The sequence below is a fragment of the Tauraco erythrolophus genome, chromosome 17, assembly GCF_009769465.1.
Source record: "Tauraco erythrolophus isolate bTauEry1 chromosome 17, bTauEry1.pri, whole genome shotgun sequence".
NCBI lineage: Eukaryota > Metazoa > Chordata > Aves > Musophagiformes > Musophagidae > Tauraco > Tauraco erythrolophus.
The window spans coordinates 13,347,579-13,368,002 of NC_141481.1; the positions used below are offsets into that span (position 1 = coordinate 13,347,579).

Sequence of the window (20,424 nt, forward strand, 5' to 3'; positions counted from 1 at the left end):
TGGTAAGGAGCAATGTAGGAATGTGAGATCAGGAAAGCGTGTGGCAGAAATGAGTTATGGGCATGCCCCAGCTCTCTCACTTACCTGGGATATCTGCTCTGATTTCTGTTGTCCTCTGAGAGAGGCAAATTGGCTGCATAATGTGCCATGCTACACATGGTCCCTGCCTGTAGAGTACTTTCCCTCATGGCTGTTGCAAGGGAATTCCCCTAATAATTACCTTTGAGATGACCAATTTTCAGCTCTATCCAGAAGAGAGCTGGAACACAGGGTAAGTACATGGAACCTGTGGGGAAAAAGTAAAGGAGAAAGAGTGTCTGCACATCGCCGTGCTGCAGGGAAAGACCGCGGTGTGAAATGAAAGGCTTTAGGTGGTCCTCACAGTGGTCAAGGCACTGATTACATTTGTTAAGACCTTAGGAAACCACGTTTCATTAGCTGACCTCTTCAAGCACCTCTGCCCTTAGTGGGGGTGATATGGTAGCTTCAGAGAGGTAAAAAGTAATGCCATGAAGGGATGCCTGAGCTTGGGAACATGCTACAGCTGTGTCCTGGAGATGTTCTACCTCTACAACACGTTGCAGGACACCTTCGCTATAGATAAGCTCAGTGAATTTAGTTTTAAGGATTTGCTGCTTGGGCAGCCCTGCATCTTGTCCTGTCCCATTCATTCCCATCCTACTCCAGATGGTATGTAAGTGGGCGAAGGATAGCAGCTTCAGTTTTCTGAAAAGCTCTATTCTCTGAGCTCTTAGCTCAGTGTGAACTTAAGACTGTGAGAGCAAGCCGCAAAATTTGAGAAATAACTCGGTGGATGGTTTTCCGTTGCCCATTTCCAAGTTATTACAAAATTGCTTGTCTATTTTTATAGATGTTTTATGTTACAAGACAAGAATTCAAGCATCATCCTGCTCTCGTTTCCAGAGATAGATACAGCAGTCTGTGTCATCGTAGCAGCAAAATCTGCTTGTGTTCCTTGACTTCTTTCTCTTTGCCTTTCTGTTTGTGGGGGAGGAAAAATCCCAAACAGCCTCCTCCCCAAGTTCATCGTTATTAAAACTGCAGAGGTTTTGTAGCTGGAAGCTGGACCTGCAGTGGCTTCTGAGGCTGAAGGTTTGGCCTGGCTTGCTCCCGAAGCAGTGGGCTAGCGAAGACACGAGTGTGACAGTCTTTCTCCGTTAGTGCCAGCTCTGGAGTGCTGGGTGTGCTGGTGCTGCTGCTGGAGCACTGTTATAGTGTTGTAGTTTTGATTTATTTTTTTTAAAAAATGCTAGCTGAAACGTGTTCTCCATGTCTCGTTGGGCAGTCGTGTTCTGTGCTGGCCCTCTGCTGCTTTTCCTGGTACAGGCAGACTGAAGGCAGAGGTGGAATGTCTTCTCTGCTGGTGCTGGAGGGGTGACAGTCCTGCAGAACCTTTGAGGTTTTGCCAAAAGAAATCCAGTTGTGGCTGTTGAACTCTGCGTGGCTGTTTTGCCATCTTCCATGTCTTTAAGGGGGAGGTGGAGGGTGGGGGATAGAGAGCAGAGCCTTTCTGCACTGCTGCACTGACCCACCACCAGTGTCCAGCAGACCACATCCAAATACCTCTTCCTGAGGGGGGTTAGAAGCTCATGGCCAAGCGTTAGGTCTCTTTGCAGCTCTGAAGACAATGAGCTGGCCAGCAGGAATGCAAGCGGAGCCCGGAGTTTGCCTTTTGTGGATGCTGTGGTTGAAAGGAATTGACTCTTGATATTTGAGATAAGGCTGCATTTTTTCCTCCTTTGCTACGTTGGATTTGGAGTTTAAAATTTACTCTGGCACAGGCAGGTGACTCCTGGTAAACAGCAATAACACCACGGGAATGGGTCAGGTTCTTCTGGGGAAGGGGTAAGAGAAAAGGGGGGGGGGACAGGAGGCATTGCCTCGACTTCATCTCTTCTTAATTGTGACATCAAATATATTAAACAGGAAATTGGGTTCTTCTTGTAAAGGGGTGGGGGGAAAGAATCAAAGCAACCCAGCAGTACAGTTCATTCAGCTGCGGTTACGTTTTTCATTAGATCATCTGAACTGGGTCACTGGGTGGTCAAACCCAGATGATTGTTGTGCGTATGGTGTGACATTCAGTCCCCTGGAGAAGGGGGTGCTGGGTGCCCACAGTGCAAGTAGACATGGGGAAAGAGCGAAGGGGGGTTAACTAACTTCTCGCTATCCTTCAGGGAATTGTGGTGGCACGAGGGATGAGCTGAGAGTACCTGAAATCTCATGATTTCTGGGTGGTAACGTTGGCCTGAAAACGAAGGCTGGCCTTAAAACTGCCTTTTCACCCTGGTTTGTAGATGTGGTTAGATGGTCGTTATCTTTGTCTTACTCTCAGATTTGGACAGATTGAGAGGTTTTGATGACTTCTGAGCGTTCTCCAAAACATCTGTTGGAGACCACAGTGACTTCTTAAAAAGGGGGACAGGACGACACTGTCGGGCATTCCTGATCAGAGTTACGAGGCAGCTCAGCAAAGAGGCGTCTGAAACGAGGGAGAAATCCCTCCTGTGGCCACCTCATTTTGTAGTTTTTGTACAGTCTTTCATACTGTTCCTCATCAGCTGGCAGGTGTGGACTCCTGCGAGCTGGCACGGCCAGTCTGGGCATGGACCGTGGGCTGACCTGATCCAGAAAATTCCTTTGCAGTAGTTGCCTGGGAAGCCAGTTCAAGGAAGATACGGGGTGCTATGGAGGAATAAAGTTCTCTTCTTTAGGCCAGTGAGGAACAATTTATTCCTTTTATCGCCTTTCCTTTTTCTATTTTAATTTCAAATGTTTCTATTTGTTTTGGGCTGGAGTCTCCAGATACCGGGCACTGCTGAAGGAGCGAGTCTTTCAACTGCTGTCCAGCTGGCTTGGGCTCAGAGTCAGAGGATGCTTTGGAAGAGCAAATGGTCTCCTTTGAAGGACAGGACACGTTGCCTGCGTGCCCCGGTGCTGCCGACCTCCACCTGCGAGCTGGGGAATACACAGTGTGCCTGGGGAGAGCTGAGCCTGCTGTGCCAGCATGGTGAGGGACCAGCTGAAGGTCTTTGAGGGTGTTATAACCCTCGAGAAAGCTGCTCCTGGAACAGGCTGATGGGAGCTGTGCACGATGGATTTTGCAGGATAAGGATTACTTTGGCAACCTAAAATCCCAAGAACTGGGGCCAGGATGTTGTCCTGGTCCTGAATTCTTGACTTTGCCAGTTTGCTGCTGGCTCTGCCAAAGTGCAGGTGGACTGTCTGAAATAAGACACTTTGGTGGTTCTCAAAACTCGGCTGGGTGGCGGAGAACGGCGTCTTAATTTCGGTACCTGTGGAACACGGCGCCAGGTTTGCCTTTGCCAAACTGGCAAGTGGAACGCACAGGGAAGCTTCTGTAATTCTGGGCACTCTGTTCCCAAAACAGCTGGGGTGTTTGGGGTCTGCTCAGGCAAAATCTCTGCATGTTCTTGGGGTTGTGGGGCGCGCGTATGACGGTGCCACACTTGCACCACAAGCTCAGGGCATCAGTCTTAAAATACTGTTGTTGTTTTTTTTTTTTTCCCCCTTCTGCTTTTGAAGTAGGAGGAGACTGTCAAGAATCTAAAAATCTGCCAGTGCAAAAGGCTGTTTAATGTCTGACCCACAGGCTGGGTGAAATGCTTAATCATTACATTAATTTTAGCCTTGATTTTCCTTGGAATTTCTGTGGACTATGCCTAATTTCAGTAAAACAATAGTAGTAAAAAGCGGTCCTGGTTTGAGTATAATAGAAGCTATTTAATGAAGCTAAAGATGCTTCGAAAGATTTTGTGGGAATTCCTCAGGCTGCAAATCCTGCTCGTCTGGTTTCAGTTGTGGGAAGAGCAGTGCACAGGTCCAATGTGGATGGCGTTATCTTTCTCCCTGCTTCCTCCCTCCCGAATATTAATATAATGGATTGTCGTACATTTAAAGAAGAATGGGAAAAGCTGCCTCTTTGCTTAAAAGTAAAAATGCTTGTGGCAGGTGACCTCGTGAAACCTCCATTTGTGGTTTTATTGCATACGATTTCTGCTGGGGCATGTGTCTGCAGTGATGGACCATCAGCAGTAGAAGTCCTTTGTCAGGACAAGCTCTCCGGGAGAGGCGTTCCGGCAGAAGTTAAATCATTTTTTGTACCAGAATAACTAATGCACTTCTAAAGTGAATTCGTAATTCTGGAATAAAATCACTTTTATCCCGCAGTAAGGTGTCTCCAGAGAGCTATTACATTTTCTTACATAAACAAACTTTCAAACTACTCTGCCGCTGATCTCCTGTTCCTTCTTCTGTTGTTTCCTCACTGAACCTGCCCCCCCCAACTCCAACATTTTCAAATGCCATCTGAAAACCTTTCCTTTCCCTTGGTTCTGGTGGTGGTTCATTTTACAAAGCGCATTGCCCACTGTTGGAGAGTGCAGTTTTAAGGCACTCGGTACAAAAGCTAGAATTGTGGGGTTTTTTTTAAAATCCTATTGCCTTTTTTCCTTTCACGACTAAGATTCTGGCGGAGTTACAGGAGCTCGAGGGAATAGATTAAACAAGCCAATAAATAAAACGTTATAGCCTGAGGTGGCTACAGCGTTCTTTTCAGTGCGTTCTTCCCTTGTGGAAAACGTTGGTGGAGCTACTGCTAACAGGTATTTAGGGTAAAATAAGTGTAAGCAACACGCTTTTTTTTTTTTTCCCTGAAGGAATATGAAGCTGAGCAGTGATTCACTGCTGCAACGCCAGCGATTGCGGGCGAGTGTGGTTTGAGCTGTGCCCACGTGCCCTTGGAAGCCTTCGTGCCCAGGTGGTTTCCAAGAAGTCCCAGATGCTGCAACACTTTCCTAGAGCACGGAGGGGAGGATGTGCCTCTGTCTTTCTGGTCCCAAATGCTTGGTGTTTTTTCATATTTAGCTGATTGAACATAATATTAATAGCTTTTAACTTGAATATTGGGGACTTGTTGGAGGGACAGGTATACTGCAGGTCATGAAAGCATGTCTCTGAGGCATGTAATTTAATTGCAATTAAATTACCGTGCTCAGAAGTTCATTTACAACAGAGAGAGAAGAAAGACTTGTGTGTCATGGAGGTTTTGTGGTTTATATGTCTCATTAAAAACCACTTGACCTATGCAGGACTTTAATCACAGTCTTCTGTGTGCTAGTGGATGAGCTGGTGACTGGTTCGGGCTGAATTCCATTAAATGCTGGGGGGCTGATGAGATGCTCAGGGCTTTGCTTTCCCTCTCCAGGAGGGCATTAGCAGCTATTAAATGGACCTCTAACCCACTTTCTTTCGTGTTGTCTTCTATAGCTTTCTTTTTTCAGTCTAAAGCACTTGGGTTTTTATCTGGTATCACCCTATCCGGTAAAGCTTAGAAACAGATCTCAGATTCCGAGTTCCTTATTCCAGCTTGTAGAGCAGCCAGCGTGTGAATCGTGGGCTGGATTTGGCAAAACGTCATCCTCGTTTTTAAGCGTGCTGGTTTGTGACCCTCTTATGACGAGGGCACAGCACTTAGAGATGCTCATTTTATGGCTGGAAGAGTCCTAGTCTGACATGAAAAATACAGATGGAAGAATCACCCTTTGAGCTTCCAGCAGACCAGAGCTGGATCAAGGGTGAATGAACGTATCCACGGGGGTGCATTTGAGCTAATGCACGTTTTATTAAGTAGCATGGGTAATTCAGTAAGACTTTTTTTGACTGCCCCCGAGCAAGCAAACAGGGAAAGATCAGGAGCCGTGCAAGTAGGGAATAGGAACTTACGTGTCCTGGATTTCATCAGTACACTTGATTCACTTGGGAAGTTCTCCGAGACCTCAGTGTACAGGTGGGAATGGATGTGTCGGGCTGTACTTAACTGTGTGACCTTGGCAAGGTCTTTCCATCAGTCTATATCCTGCTTTATCTGCCTGTCTGGAAGTAATACAAGCTTGTATTGAGGGACTGTAAGACTTAATTGATGTCAGCTTTATGGATATTGAAGTTTGAAGTGCAAGCAAAAATTACTGTTGGGCCTGAATCCAGTGCACAATTTTGTGTGTTTTTTTTTTTTTTTTTAAAAAAAGGATTTTAGATGAATCACATTAACAAATATCACCTTGATGCATGCACTGAATTGGAGTCGTTTGGAGTTTGCTAAGGGCTTTGCAAATATCCTGCTTGCAAAGAACCCTTTTTGCAACCTGGCTTTATTTTTCTAGCTCTCCAAAATATCCCAATGACAACAACAACAAGAAAACTTAGAATATCTTATGCCTTTATCTGGCCCTGGCAATAAACCTCAGGAATTTCTTTGTTATTGTGGATCGCAGCCTCGCATCCCTTTTACTCCAAACTCCCCTCCCTCTTTCCCCAGAAAGAAAAGATTATCTCTGGAAACGTAAACCAAAAGTTGAAGGATCTCAGGGGGTCATCCTTCCTGTCGAGGAAGCTGCTTTTTGGCACTTCCTACTCGCACAGAAGAGAGGGAGCGTATCGGTTTCAAAGAATGCTGTGGGCAGTTGATATGACATATTAATGAAAACAAAGATTAATACCATGTGACACTGTTGCCTTGCAGTACAACTGGGAACTAATGAGGCTAACGAGAACCATATTTTTGTTTGAGAGATTAAAATTTAATCATGGCTGATGTCAGAAATGAATCATTTAGCGTTTCCCCCCCAGCATGTGGAAGGTTTCCCTTCCCTGCCCTGGGCTGGCTTTTGGTTTAGCAGCGGTCCTCCGGAGGGGCCAGCCACTTGCCTGGCATTCAGCATGGCTGGGGAGGAGGAGGAGGAGGATGTTGTGGCTGGCTGGGCTTCCTCAGTCCCCGAGACTGTAAATGTGTGCTGTGCAGTGTGAGGTTACTTGTCTTGGTTGAGGCAGTTGAGTGAAACGCAGGTGGCAATGGGTTGTATGCCATTAATTTACGTTAGATTTTTTTAAAGGGGCAAAAATAGGGTTGCCATAGGGTGTCCAAGGAGGTTTGAGTGTGCTCCTGCTCACATCCACTCCAAAAACCATGCGTTAGTCTGTGAGAGTGGAGCGTACTGAAAAGGCAGACGGAGATGAAGCTGATGAAGAAGCCAGATCCAGCTATGACACGAGTTTGAGAAGATCTGCACGAGCTGTCAGTAGAGGAGGAGCTGCCAAAAAAGCCTTAAGGGCTGTCAAGGGAGGCTTCGGTGGGGTCTTGGGCTGCACCAGGTCTGGTCATTGCCTGCTTCCATGAACACAAGGAGAACTGACCCATGGTGAGTCTAACTTGCCATTGAAACGTGATATGAAAAGCAAGAGAAGCGACTGTGGTAGAACATCGTGCTGGGGTTTCTTGAGCAGCTGCAGAATGGGAAATGGCAGTGTTGCTGGTGAGGCTGGTCGTTCTGTAGCAAGTGGTGCCTGTAGGATTAATGTCATCTGCATAATGTGAATGCTTGCAGGAACTTAAATAGGTTTTAAAAGAGGGAAACTAAAGAGGAGTTTAACTATTTTACATTGGTTGGTTGCATGTATTGTTTTGACTTACTGTAATCACTGGCTTCGCTCCACTTAATAATAGCCCCTCTGGAGGGTTTTTTTAATTTAAATCTGCTGTAAGATAGCCAGAGGTCTATAAAAATTATTGCAGTGCATGTAGAAGAGATGGTGTCTTTGTCTGCACTTGCAAACAGTGTCGTGCCAAGGGTCCCCTGCGGCGTGTGCAGGGCTGCAGTGTCACCGCCGTACCACAGCGTGCCCCGGTGCCCGGGTACGGACCGGTGCTGCTCCCCGGAGCATCCCATTGCCAGCCAGAGCCTTCTGCCCCCGCGCCTGCTCCCTCTGTTAAACGTGCGGGATTGCCCTCTGAGTCCGGGTTCACAGCCTTTTATCCCAATAATCGCTTCCGTCGGGACTGTTCCCTGTGCCTGGCGTTGGGAAAGCGCGGGAGAGCTTCGCTTTGCCAAGGGGCTGACAAATGACGTCACGTCGTCGCGCGTGATGCTTGGGTGGCACAACGAACGTCAGCAAAAGGCGCGTGGCGATGTTCTCCCACCGCTTCCCCTGCCCCTAGCTGGGTTCCAGGAGAAGAACAGCAGCGGCGAGTGGAGTGGGATGGGGTGAAGCCGTCGTACTGGGAGCTGTGGATGGTTAATAACTGTTTGCTTTGCACGGGCTGTCTCCGGCTTCCAGTCGCGCCCGCAAATCGCGGCCGATGGGAAAATGAGAGCAAAGAAATTATCGGAAGATGATGTGTTCAGTGGCGTGGCTGTGCAGCGTCTGATGCACCACGGGCCTTTGCCAGAGACTGAGACAAATATTTTTTAATTGCTGATTATCTGGCACATCGTATTGCCAGCTGTATCCAGTATGTAGACTTGGGTATTGATTCCACAGCTGAAAGACTGAAGAAAAGAATGAATAATGGGTTTTTTTCATGATTTTTTTTTTTTTTTTTTAACTGTAACTTGCCAAATAGCTTCATGCACCCAGTCTGGTCCAGCACACGTTCGTGTTGTTTAACTCATCTAACTTCTCAAACAGCTGTGGTTGGAAAGAATGTTAATGCAGTGATTGGTACAGCCGAAAAGCAATTGGGGCTCGGGAGGTTCCAAGCTGTGGTGGGATCCGTGTTTACTAACTTCTCTAAGGGTCTTAATCCAAAAATTTATTCTTGAGAACAGTGTTTGCTACCAGCGGTGCCGGCTCATCGCTGGGCTGGGGTTACTGTGCAACTGGAGTTATTTGTGGGGCTGAGCAGTGTTACTGGAGAAACGTTCCAGGTCTGTCTGGGCAAACAGCAGCTCTGTCCTGGAGAAGGGGAGGCAAGTGACTGCAAAAACAAGCAAGCTCACTCGGAGGAAGGGTCTGGGGTAGGAAGTAGGTGGAAACTTGCATTGGAATAACTCATGTCTGTAGGAATTTTGTGTAGAGGAGATGACCATGCTCCCACTGAAACCTGTAGCCTTGCTGCAGGCTTCTTCATTTCGTGGGGGAATCGCACTCTGCAGAACGGCTGGTGGTGGGGGGCCAACCTTTGGAGAGAGAGATTAATGCAATTAAATGAAGCCTTTTTTTTTTTTTTAATTCGTCAAGGAATGAAATTACTGAAATGCAGTTTTCCTGGGATTTTATAGAAAACCTTTCTGCTGCTGGTCCTGAAGAAACAGCATCGCAGCACTCGTTTTGTGCTGCTCCCCCGTGCACATGCACCAAAGCACCGCGGTGGGATCGACCTCTTGTTCCGGGGCTCGGACGTGTTCGAGCCGATGCTGACCCCTTTGTTTTCCATCGGCATCTGTTCCCACTCGCTGTGCACATGCTTTTCAAGTTTATTTCTGCCGAGGGAAATGCAGTGATTTCGGCAGGTTGGGCAGCCCGGCGCAGCTCCGGCCAGGCTCCGCGGGGCGAAGCGGGATGGAGGAGCTGCCGTCACCTTCCAGCCGCCTGTTCCCGTTCTCACCTCTCCTGCCTTGGACTCACCATCCGGCTTTAGGAGCAGCTCAGAGTAGGGCTCCCGAGGCCGCCACTTCAGCATCTGGTTTTGGCACTGGAAGGATTTAGCCAAAGCAGACTTCATTTGAGTTTGGCAAATTTCTGCCGTCACGTAAGCCAAGGCTTGGGATAATTTTTAGCTTTGGAAATGAGCACAGACAGAGCAGCTGGCGAGTGCTGGGGCTTAGTTGGGTAATTCACGTTTGGTTTCTTAACCAAGCCTGGTTCCCTGCTTTGCAAGAGGGAAATAAAGTGGTACTTCCATGTCTTGCTGCCTGGGAGCTGCTGCTTGCCTCGGCCGTGGGGAGAGTGGCACGGTGGTGCCCGGCCACGTCGCAGCTCCGCGGGATGGGGCACAGGGTGAGCACCCAGCGTGGCTCCGGGAGGGTGGCTGCTCCGTTCCTTATGGGCTGGTTGGCCCCAGCTCTGCTCAAGCACCTTTTCCAGCACCACGTGCAAACCAAGGAGTAAACCTCATCCTTGAGCACTCTCTTTTTTTTCATATTATCCCTGTTCCTTCTATTTAAATGTGGATGTTGTAATTACAGAGCGCAGAATCCCAGTTTTTAGAGATCTGTGACCACAATAAAGTGAATCCAGAAACCAGACGAGTGGTTTCATTTACTACCATCCTAGCTTATTTCCTCCCCCCACGACTGCTGTGCAATACTGAAGGCTTGGCAGCAACTGAAACCAGCTGTCAAAAATGCTTCTTACCCCCACACTTTTAACTTAATGACGTTCTGAAATTAATGGTGCACCAGACTAATTCTGTCATCTCGTTTTGATGGACTCTCAGTCTTTTGCAAGCGATGTTTGCCAACTGGCTGCTTTGTTTTGAGGCACTGTGCTGAGGAAGCGGATCCCTGGGTGCCAGGTACTATAGATTTATATACATGGAAAAGATGTTTGTTGTTTTTTTTCCTGAAGTGTTTACAGCTTTAATTTGGTTGGTATATTGTGGTTCACCAAGCAAGCTTTCAGGCACGTTAAACCAGTAACTTTTAGGAGCATCATGTGCAAGACAAGGGTAGATGAGGAATTCCATGTCTTGGAGCTGGGGAGGTGTCAACGGGCATCTCGTGCCCGGTTGTCACGTCGTGCTGGAAGTGGCTATCACCTCATGCCAGGCAGAGGAGAGACACAAACCTCGGTGATGGCGAAGGAAGTGACCTGTTGTGGTGAAAAGCTGAAGAAGCTGAGTTTGATTAGGTGAAAGAAAGGAAAAGTGGGAAAGGAGACAAAGGTCTTTAAGCACGTGAAAGGATGGAAATTAGCTGTTGGCTGTCTCCATGTGGATAGGACAAGAAGCTGTTGGGTTACATGGTAGAAAGGAAGACACAGGTCAGACATAAGGAAAACCCTTCTCCTTGTACGTATGGAGGAACACTGGGCTGAATACATGGAGAGGGAGGTGGAGTCCCCATCACTGCTCAGACAGGCGTCTGTCAGAGATATTCCTCTCTTGGGGCAGGTGGATTTTCCACATTTTCTACACTTCCATGGCTTAGCCCCTTTTTTTTTTTTCCTCCCCTAATGCAATGCCTGGATTTATGGCAGGCAGCTCATCCAGCTTTCCCTGCTACCGAAATTTTGGAAGAAAGCTCTTCTCTCTGCCAGTTGTATGTCTGTTTGATTGCCTGCTGTGGTCTGAGGCTGCTGCTGTCTCCTGGGGAGATGGTCCCCTGCTCCCTCCTCACCCTGGATGGGTACTGGAGGGAAGACCAGAATAGTTAATGTGTCCCATTTCCATTCTTCGCAGGGAAGGGATACCTCACTCTGTAGGTTCTACCTGGTTTCCATTGTGGAGAGGTGCTGCTGTTGAAACCTCATTACAGAAGATTTAGGAGCCATATCCTGGTGGAGAATAGAAAAAATGTGTCTGTACTACCCAGATACCTTTTCCTCCATCCCAAGTTATACAGCCCAGAGCATGAGAGAGATTCATAATGGAGATGAAAGTTGACATCTGGGTTCACTTTCCATAGAGGATGTTCTCCATGGAGAACAGTGAGAGAAGCTGTTAACACCAGCTGCAGATTAGGGATGCAGCAGGGAATTATCCTGCCTGTGGAAATCAGTTTAGATGGAAGGATCTTGTGGTGTGGGGCACTGCTGGGATGTGAATGGTGGGTGGACTTGTTTTTTTTTCTTTTTTGAATTATAAATAGAGATGTAGCTTCCTGGTAAGCATCAATAGATGTGAAGGTAAGAGTTCCTGTCTATGCTCTAATACTATTTTTAATAGATTCTATGTAGAATTTTGTCATGTTTTACAGACTTATAAGAGCAGTCCCTGTCCCAGACAGCTCTTGCATTAAATAATCTGTGTAGCTATGGGGTAGGTGAGCAAAGAAGGAATGTAAATTTGTTGGGCAGGTCTGGCCCATCTGCCTTTCCTCCTCCTCGAGCAAATAGAAACCATCATCCTGCATGCTTTGCACGCAGAAAAAAAAATATTTTACAGAAAAGGTGGTGTTTTCTGCTGGGTTGGTGTGGGAGCTCCCTGTTCGTTCGCACGGTGGTGCCCACGCGTGGTTTGGAGACATGGGAAGCTCTTGCAGAGCCGTGTCTTCAAACCCAGCTCAGCTCCGTGCTGCCTCTGCCACGGACACTGACGGTGGGACGTGTTTTCATCAGGAGTGATGTAGCTGAATGTAGCTTAAACCATGTTTTGCCATCAATCATTGCTTTCCAGGAATATACTTGAGCTAGAATTAATCAGCATGACAATGTGGTAAAAACAATTTAAGCCAAATGTTTGATGATGTTTATGATTCCCAGCTGATACTTACAGTCTTTGTAAGTGTGACGCGAAGTCTGCCTCTAATGACAAGTCATGGCTAATTACATTGTTTCTCCAACCAGAGAACAGAAATGACATCACGTTTTAATTTGATTTAGACAATCTGAATGGAATATACTTTGAATTTGGAAAATTTCTGGGTTTGACAATGTGCAGATCAAAAGTCAGTCTGCTGAAATTTGCCAAAACCCCTCAAACCCGCAAAATCATATCCATGTTTTTACTTGTCGTTATCTGTTGGTAATGTTTCAAATGCCAATGCAGGCAGTGTAGGGGGAAAAAAAAAAAATCCATTTATTTAATAAACACTTCTGTTTACTCCGTATAAGCAAGGAAGAGAACCCTGAAAAGGAAAAATGGTGATTAGATTGCAAACTACAACCTGAAGTCTGCGGGAATTGAGTACCTGCCTGTTTGTACCTATTAAAAAAAAAAAAAAAATCCCTGCAAGAAGCCCTGCTGCTTTTATGTATTTGGAGTGGGCCATTTGGGTTGGTTTCCTTGGCATTTGTATCGCAGGCTTCTTCAGAGAAATAAATTCACAAGTGTTTGCCTGTCATCACATGACAAGTTACGGAGCGTAGATTGATGTAATCAGCAACAGACACACGTCAGAAAACTTAATGTGGTTCAGAAGAATACAATATTTTATTAATTCCTCATTTTGTGTGTGTGTCTCTCTGTGTGTTTTAAATGAGCCTCGGGGGGTTCTTAACTTCTGCCAAGAAATAAGAATAATTCGTGCGAGTTTATGTTTAACTGCGCCACAACCGTGGTGGAGAACAGCGAAGCTGGGTTGCCCTTAATGACAGATATCTTCATAAAGAGCTACTTTTATTAAGAAAGTTAAAACTTATTGTGCATTTTAAAGTTATTGCTCTCAATACATCAGTAGCCCTGTACGGAATTGTTGTTAAATATGTAGTAAAATGTTTAGATTGACAGATTTTTAGAACTATTTGAACTACACGTGTACGAGTATAGAATTTGCACACCTGAATGGGATGTTTGCAGTAAGAGCAAATTTTTCTGAAAAATCTTTAACAGGAGTATTTTTCTTGAGTTTTTTTCCTTTTTTTTTTTGATCAGTGTTATGCTATATGCTGCAGATAAAAATAATAAAGCCCTGATGTGGGATTGAAGCCATTATGGGAGAAAACACAAGCTCTCTGTTGAAGAACAGCATCTTAAAACTTGTTAAGCTTTGGGTTAACTGGTAACCTTACAGCAAATCACTATGTTGTAGCTAAGGCAAAGTGTAATGTCAATGAGAAGACCAGTTAAAAAAAAAGCAAGTTAAATGATGGACCAGAGCGTGGTGAAAATTCACACAAAAATGGTACAGAAAGTGTGTGTCACTTTTCTTCAAACCCTGAGGATTGATGAGCAACTAGTCCACAACTAGCAGATGGCACGGTGCTAGACTTTTCTGTGTTAAAAAGGAAGAAAAAATAAAAAAAATGAGTAGTTCCAACAGTGAGAAGTAACTTCTTGCTTTTCAGCAGCGTGGGCTTCACCAGAGCAGGAGCTTTGTGTTCCTAACTTCAGTTGTTGCCCTCTGCCTGGGAAGTGCTTAGTGTGCTTGGAAACCACCAGTGAATCCTCTTGCAGTGGAACCTGGTTAAGCTGCACCATCAACCAGTTTGCTGAAGTCAGGGAGAAGGTGAGGAGCAGCTCTTTGAGAAGCCTGGGCATGGTTTGGGACTGTGCTGTCTCTTCTGGGTAGGCTGCTTTAGCATCTTTATTGAAAGGAGGGTAGCCAGTTCCTGGGAGTGCCAAACAACAGCTTAATTTGCCTAGAAACGAGTGAATTTGCTGCTTTTGCATTTCCAGGTAGCAGCAATTGACCATTTAGTGCCTTTGAGTTGCAAGCAAAGTTGCCTTTGGCTGTTTTGAAACTCAATGTGTGAAGTTTGAAATGAAACTAATGAGAGACATAGGGTCCTACAATCGATTAACTGAGGTTTTAATTTTTTTGCTTTTTCTTCATTTTGTCTTGCAGGTATTCCTTTGGTAAGTGCATAAAAATGAGAAAAAAATCTACAGTTATAATTTATCGGTGGCATTTGTGGGTACGTAGCTTTTACATTACTCTAGCTTGCTTTCTCTCTCTCCTCTGTCAGATGTTTAAATCACAATTGTCTCTGTTCTCTGCCTTGCACTGAATTTATTTCTGCCCGTACGCACTTAAGGAGAGGAAAACTGGTGTAAATTCTGTAAATTGAGATTGAAGGGGACTTGGTGGAAGGGTTGTGTAAGTACCAACAGCATCATTTGGAAGGTGGCGTTGCAGATGAATAGTTAAATAAGCCTGAGGCAAGCAAGAGAAGCAAGGTCTGAAGGACACCTTCTGGTAGGGAGCATGTTCCTCCTAAATCCCAGTTCCTTTTCCACTGATGATTTGTGAGAACGTCAAGAACCTCTTACTCATATCACCACTATGAGATCCCTTGGAGATCTGGAGGCTTGATTCGTGCATTGCACAAGTTGGGCTTTTTCCAGCATTAAGGACTCCGACCTACAGCTGGAGTCCAAACAGAAAGTTAGAAATCCTGGTAGAAAACCTGTTTCTCTCGGTGGAAATATTAGGAAAACTGCTAATGTACTTCTGTTTTTTCTGAGAAGTACTGCCATGGCATAATGTCTTAAACCAGCCTGTTTGGCCATGTCTTCTCATCCTTTCAGCCTGGTCCTCATGCTGGTGGGTGAAGGATGCTTCAGCACTGTGTGGATGGAAAGGGGATTCATGTTCCCAAGTTGTCGCTAGCCAGTCACGAATGGAAAATTGGTTATTCTGATATAAGGCACAAGAATAAAGTCCATTTGTGTCTGTGTTATGGAGGCTTGCAAAAGTAACGACCCCTTCTCCTTCAGGGCGTTGCATGTCTCCTTGTTTTCCAGTTGATGGTTTCAATCATTGTGAGTGAGCTGTTTTTGTGTACGTGGGATCGTTGAGGTGGAGCAGAGGAGTACGGAGAGTTGTTTCCACTCCTGCGTGGTTTAGGTAATACTTTGACATTCGATGTAGGTATCTTAAGCAGCTGGACTTTACAATATGAATCCAGACTGCCGTTGGGTTAGTGAGGACACCCGTCTTAGTTTTAACTAAATTACTCATCTTCTGTACGTGTTTTCCCTTCTCGCTGATGGTTGTAGAAAAACTGCTTTTTGCAAGTGGTGTTTTGTCTTTCTTTGGCCTTTCTTTATGTCCCAACTGGATAGCCACCCTATGAGGATTACTGGAGTCCTTTGTACGCAGTAGGGTCTCTCCCTTCCTTGTTTTTGGCTTAAGGGCTGCTTCTGAATAAGATGAATGAGATGTAAATCTTGAGTTACTTTTGTTAGAATACAGGAAAACCACAATATTTTTGTTATAATATAGCTGAAACAACAACATTGTCATCCATTGCTGTAGAAGTACATTAAATATTGCTGAGCTCTGGAAGCCTTGCTCTTTGGTAGCATCTACTTCAAAGCAAGATCTTAAAACAAAAAAAAAATAATTCCTGGAGAGATCTTTGTAAATGCTGACTGTTTCCTATTCCCCTCCAGGAAGTGTGCTTTTTTGATACATCTTAGGATGGATTTTGGTAGCCTCTATTAAAACTCCAGGCTGTCCCTATGAATTTTAAAGAACTCCAGAGTCTGGAAATAACAACAAGCTGTTAGGCCAAACGGGATCAACTGGTATTGCCACAGGTTTTGCTCTTTGCTCTTGCTCCTGTCAGGTAACAGTTATTAAAAACACTCCTCGCTTCAGGGAATGAGCTGTGAAACAGCCGTGCAAGAGCTTTCGTTGGACTATTTATCTTTGAAAGGTGAAGAGGTGCTCCGCGATGCCAGTCCTGGCGCGGGCGTCAGCCCGGGGGTTAGTGCTGTTCTGGAATTCGCCGAGCTGTAAGAACTTCTCAGCTTTATTTATTGCTATTTGGGTGTAAATTTGGCTTTAGACGTAGCGTGGTGTGTTTCGGTGAGCGCACGGTGGGTTTACATCGGGTCGCTCCCCGGGGACGGGCACAGCGCAGGCGTGCGAGGGCGCATGCCAGGAGCTGGGAGCGCCCGACCTGGTGGCCCCTCTTGCTCCCTGTTTTTGGCAGGGCAGCGCTCTGGTTGCTGAGCGTGGACTGTGATCTGGTGGGACTGCTCGTTGGCCGGAGTACGTGGGATCGCTTTGGTTCTTCCTAGCTGGGCTGAGCCTGCCAGGAGTCTCGGGGTTGGGTGGGTGGGTGGAGATGCTGCCTGTCCTTGGTGGAGCACACCTGCACATCCAGCAGCCAGGCTACTCCTGGAGAGCTGAGCTTCTGTGACAACTTCATCCTCAGCCTCAATCTCCTCCTCGAGCTTTGCTGTTCCAAGGGCTTTCCTCCATGGCCTTCTCTGTTCGAGCCTCTTTCTAGGTCCCTTGGTGGCCTGTGTGTGCCACCACAAGCCAGGTGGCCTCGCTCAGCACCCTTGGTCCCAGCTCAGCTCCAGAAACAGCGGGTCTCCCTCTTTCTGAAGGTTGCAGCTGTGGTGCTGGGACTAGGAAGAACCAGCAAGGTCATCCTCAACACAGGAAGGACATGGAGCTCCTGGAGTGAGTCCAAAGGAGGGCCGCGAAGATGATGAGGGCTGGAGCACCTCTCCTCTGAAGACAGGCTGAGAGAGTTGGGGCTGTTCAGCCTGGAGAAGAGAAGGCTCCGGGGAGACCTTCCAGCAGCCTTCCAGTACTTAAAGGGGACCTACAGGAAAGCTGGAGAGGGACTTTTTACAAGGGTGTGTAGTAATAAGACAAGGGGCAATGGATTTAAACTGAAAGAGGGGAGATTTTGATTAGGTATGAGGAAGAAATTTTTTTATTTTGAGGGCGGTGAGGCACTGGACCAAGTCGCCCAGAGAAGCTGTGGCTGCCCCATCCCTGGAAGTGTTCAAGGCCAGGTTGGATGGGGCTTTGAGCAACCTGGTGTAGTGGAGGGTGTCCCTGCCCATGGCAGGGGGGTTGGAACTCAATGATTTTTGAGATCCCTTCCAACCCAAACCATTCTGTGATTCTATCTTGTTATTTTATCCTTCTTCAAAATTAGGGGCGTCTTTTCTTTTGGCTTAGAATGAGACCAAAGCTGCTTCAACAGATTTGTGGTGTTGACAGCTTTGCTGTTTCTGACCCTTTCTGAGCAAGGGTTCACTCTCCTAGAGCAGTAGTTCCTGATGATGCTTCTGTCTTAGATGCTCCAAAGGACTTTTTTTTTTTTTCAGCAGAAGTGTGATTTAATATAGGGATTTATTATCTATTCTAACGCGCTTTGAAAAAGATGAGGCTCTTTTACAGGCTTTCTTGTCCTCTTTCTTCTGTTCTGCCGTAGTATTGTGTTAAGTAGCCCCAGATATTCAGAAGACAGTTTGACAACCTGGTGTACGTCCTGAGAGTCTGGTCGAATGAGACAAGAGCGGAGAGCTAAGCCAAGCTGCAGAGATCGTGTGGGTTGTGATGGACAGCTACGTCCCTCTGTAGAGGGAAAATCCAGGGGTGGTGTGGGAAGACAATGCAACTGTCCAGGGAGATTCTGACTCCACGTTGTTGCCTCCATAGCTGTGGGATATCTCTCGGAGCAGCAATCTGGGTTCCCAGCAAGGAATGTGCAGAAAAGACAGAAATGGGCTTGTTTACCTTTTGGCTATCAACGGGATCGTTACACAGAAAAGATTGAGAAGCAGCTGATCTTATTTGACTCTTGATGCACAAAAGTGTCCTATTTGGAGCCAAAGAAAATGTTTCCTTGGGGATCGTTCCAGAGAGCCTTCCTTCTGCACTCTTTGCAGGCCAACTGTATGGCTAGAATTAGAAGCATGTCTTAAAAGTAAGAGCTTTTTTCTTCCTCTTACAGTAAACTTTTTTGTTAGTTTTGGTGTGGAGAGAAGATAATCACTGAAGGTTGGATTAAACTAGTTTTTTTTCGGTTATCTGTAAACGTAGAACAAGCAAATAATTTACTTCATACCCATGCCCGCCCGCAAATTTGATCTCTCGTCTATTATCTCAGATTTTAAGCTGAAGTGTGTTTTGATTAGAAGTAGAATAAAAAGTTGAGAGCCGAGCATACGTAATTCTCCATTACTTGTTAAATCCTCACTCTTTACTTCAATGCAAATTGTTCCAAGGAGGATTTTCTTTTAAAAGGTCTTCGGGGATCTTGAATTTTAGATGTGCATTGACATAAAATGAAATGTTAGAGTGCACAGCTGGGGTTCTGGCTTTTGCTGTACAAGATTGAGATGTTTCTCCTTTGTGAGCCCGTGTTTCCAAGGAAGGGGCGAAGTTTTCATTTTAGTTGCACTCTACTGGTGAGCAGCGCCGCGGTCATGGAAGAAAATGAGAATAAGTGGAGAAGACCAAGGTCAAACTTTGCTAGTGGAGGTCCAAAGCTCAGTTTAAAAGTGTACTGAGATGGGCACGTGTCTGAGCCAACTCGTTGGTTCCTGCAGACCCATCTGCAGTGTCGGCGTGGTGGGTGTGAGTTGCCCAAGGGCAAGAGAATCCCCTGGCAGAGCTTTGCTTTCTCGCGTGGCAGCATCATGCCAGTGCCTGGTGGCTCTCCTTGCTCCAGTAGCTCGTGTACAGACGGCGTGTGGGAGAGGCTGGAGGACGGGTTGGTCCGTGTTATTCCCGGAGAACTTTGTCCTGTTCGCAGCAGGAGACGGCGGAGCCGCGGCGCGAGTGTCCCAGTGAGCCCCTGGGAACGGCTGCGGGGTCGAACACCCAGATGGCCATAGGCTGCTATTTATTCATCCTCCCCCCACGCTGAGATGGGAGGGACGGGGCTACTTACCCACTGTTCCTGGCTAATATCGTGATCTGCTGTTCCTATTTCTCGTGTAAGAGTGGGAAACTTTTCTCTCTGTCTTATTAAATCTATTTTTCAAGCTGTCACTTAACCAGGTCTAGTGACAGAGTCGGATGTTTATGTGGCCCTGGACACTTGAACTCTGGTGTTTTCAATCACAACAGCACCTTTTGCCAGCCGTTGTGAATTAAATACTCCTCGTGACCTTTTACCCTCGCCGCTCTTAAATTCATGCTTTAAAAACAGCTTAATGAGGGGTTTACTGGCCCAATTGGAAGTTTTATTAAAACCTATTAGTGTGCTGGAGTAGCCTGCCTGAAGGAAACGATTAGCCCAAAGCAACTAAACTCGGAGCTGGCCCCTAGCCACACCAGGTTTTCACTAAACTGTTTCCAGACCCACGTTAACCCTAACACTGCAGCTTGCATGGTATTCATATCCTCTGCTGGAATTTATAGCTTGTCTGATTCTCTCCCCAGCCTTTCTCCATGTTCACGCAAGCATTTTGTTTTAATGTAATTAGACCTGCATTAAGGGGCAACGTGCCTTCATTCCGGCCCGACGCGCTGGAGAACCTCAATTAAGGGGAATTTTTCCCCTGAAGTCTTCTGCTGATGCCACCCGGGGAAGGAGATGCCCTACAGACGGGGCACGGAGCTGCTTGGACAAAGCCGTGATGCTCCCGGGGCCCTGGTTAAGCTTCCCGTGAGGAGCATCCCAGCATCAGCTCGGTGATGCAGCTGTGCTGGCAGAGCACCCTGGGGTTTGAAATGAAGCTGTGTTATCTGGAGAACACAAACCTCGGGGCAGTACACAGGAGCTGGAGGGTGGACATCCCAGCTGGCTTCTGCTGCTAGCGTCCCATTGGATCTCAGCTTGTTTACCCTCAGTCCGTGTTTAATGTTCAAAGCTAGGCCAGTGGTTCTTGCTGATCTTAGAAAGAAACTGCAATGCTACTGAAGCCCCATAGCCATTATCTTTGTGTTCCTGAGCTCGTGTCTCCATGCAGCTGAGAAAAGCAGGCCAGGGCTCCTACTTGTTAAGAAAACTGCTGCAGCGAGTCCCATGCCCCAAAAATGCTGAGCATCTCTCAACTTTGTACGTTTTTTTTTCCCATCCATGTGCCTGACTGCTTGTCCAGGCTTCCTGTGATGTCTCCTTCTGAAACCACAGGGTCTTTGGAGAAGGGATTTCCAGTTCTTTTATATATATATATATTTTTTTTTTTTTTCCTTGTAGAGTAGCTTGCCAGTTTGTAGATGTCTGCAGCTACTGAACTGAAGGCATGACGTAATAACTCGTAAGCTGTATTTAATGTTTTGCTGGTGGTTTTCTTTGTTG

The 20,424-nt window shown here is 46.4% G+C and overlaps 1 protein-coding gene across 1 annotated transcript in view; it reads left to right on the top strand.

Annotated features, from left to right (window-relative positions):
- LMF1 (lipase maturation factor 1) overlaps positions 1-20,424 on the top strand; it is a 200,564-nt gene that overhangs the window by 11,866 nt on the left and 168,274 nt on the right. The window contains exon 4 of the mRNA XM_086622494.1: positions 14,265-14,275. Within this exon, the coding sequence (XP_086478620.1) occupies positions 14,265-14,275 (11 nt within the window). The remainder of the gene's footprint in view (positions 1-14,264; positions 14,276-20,424) is intronic.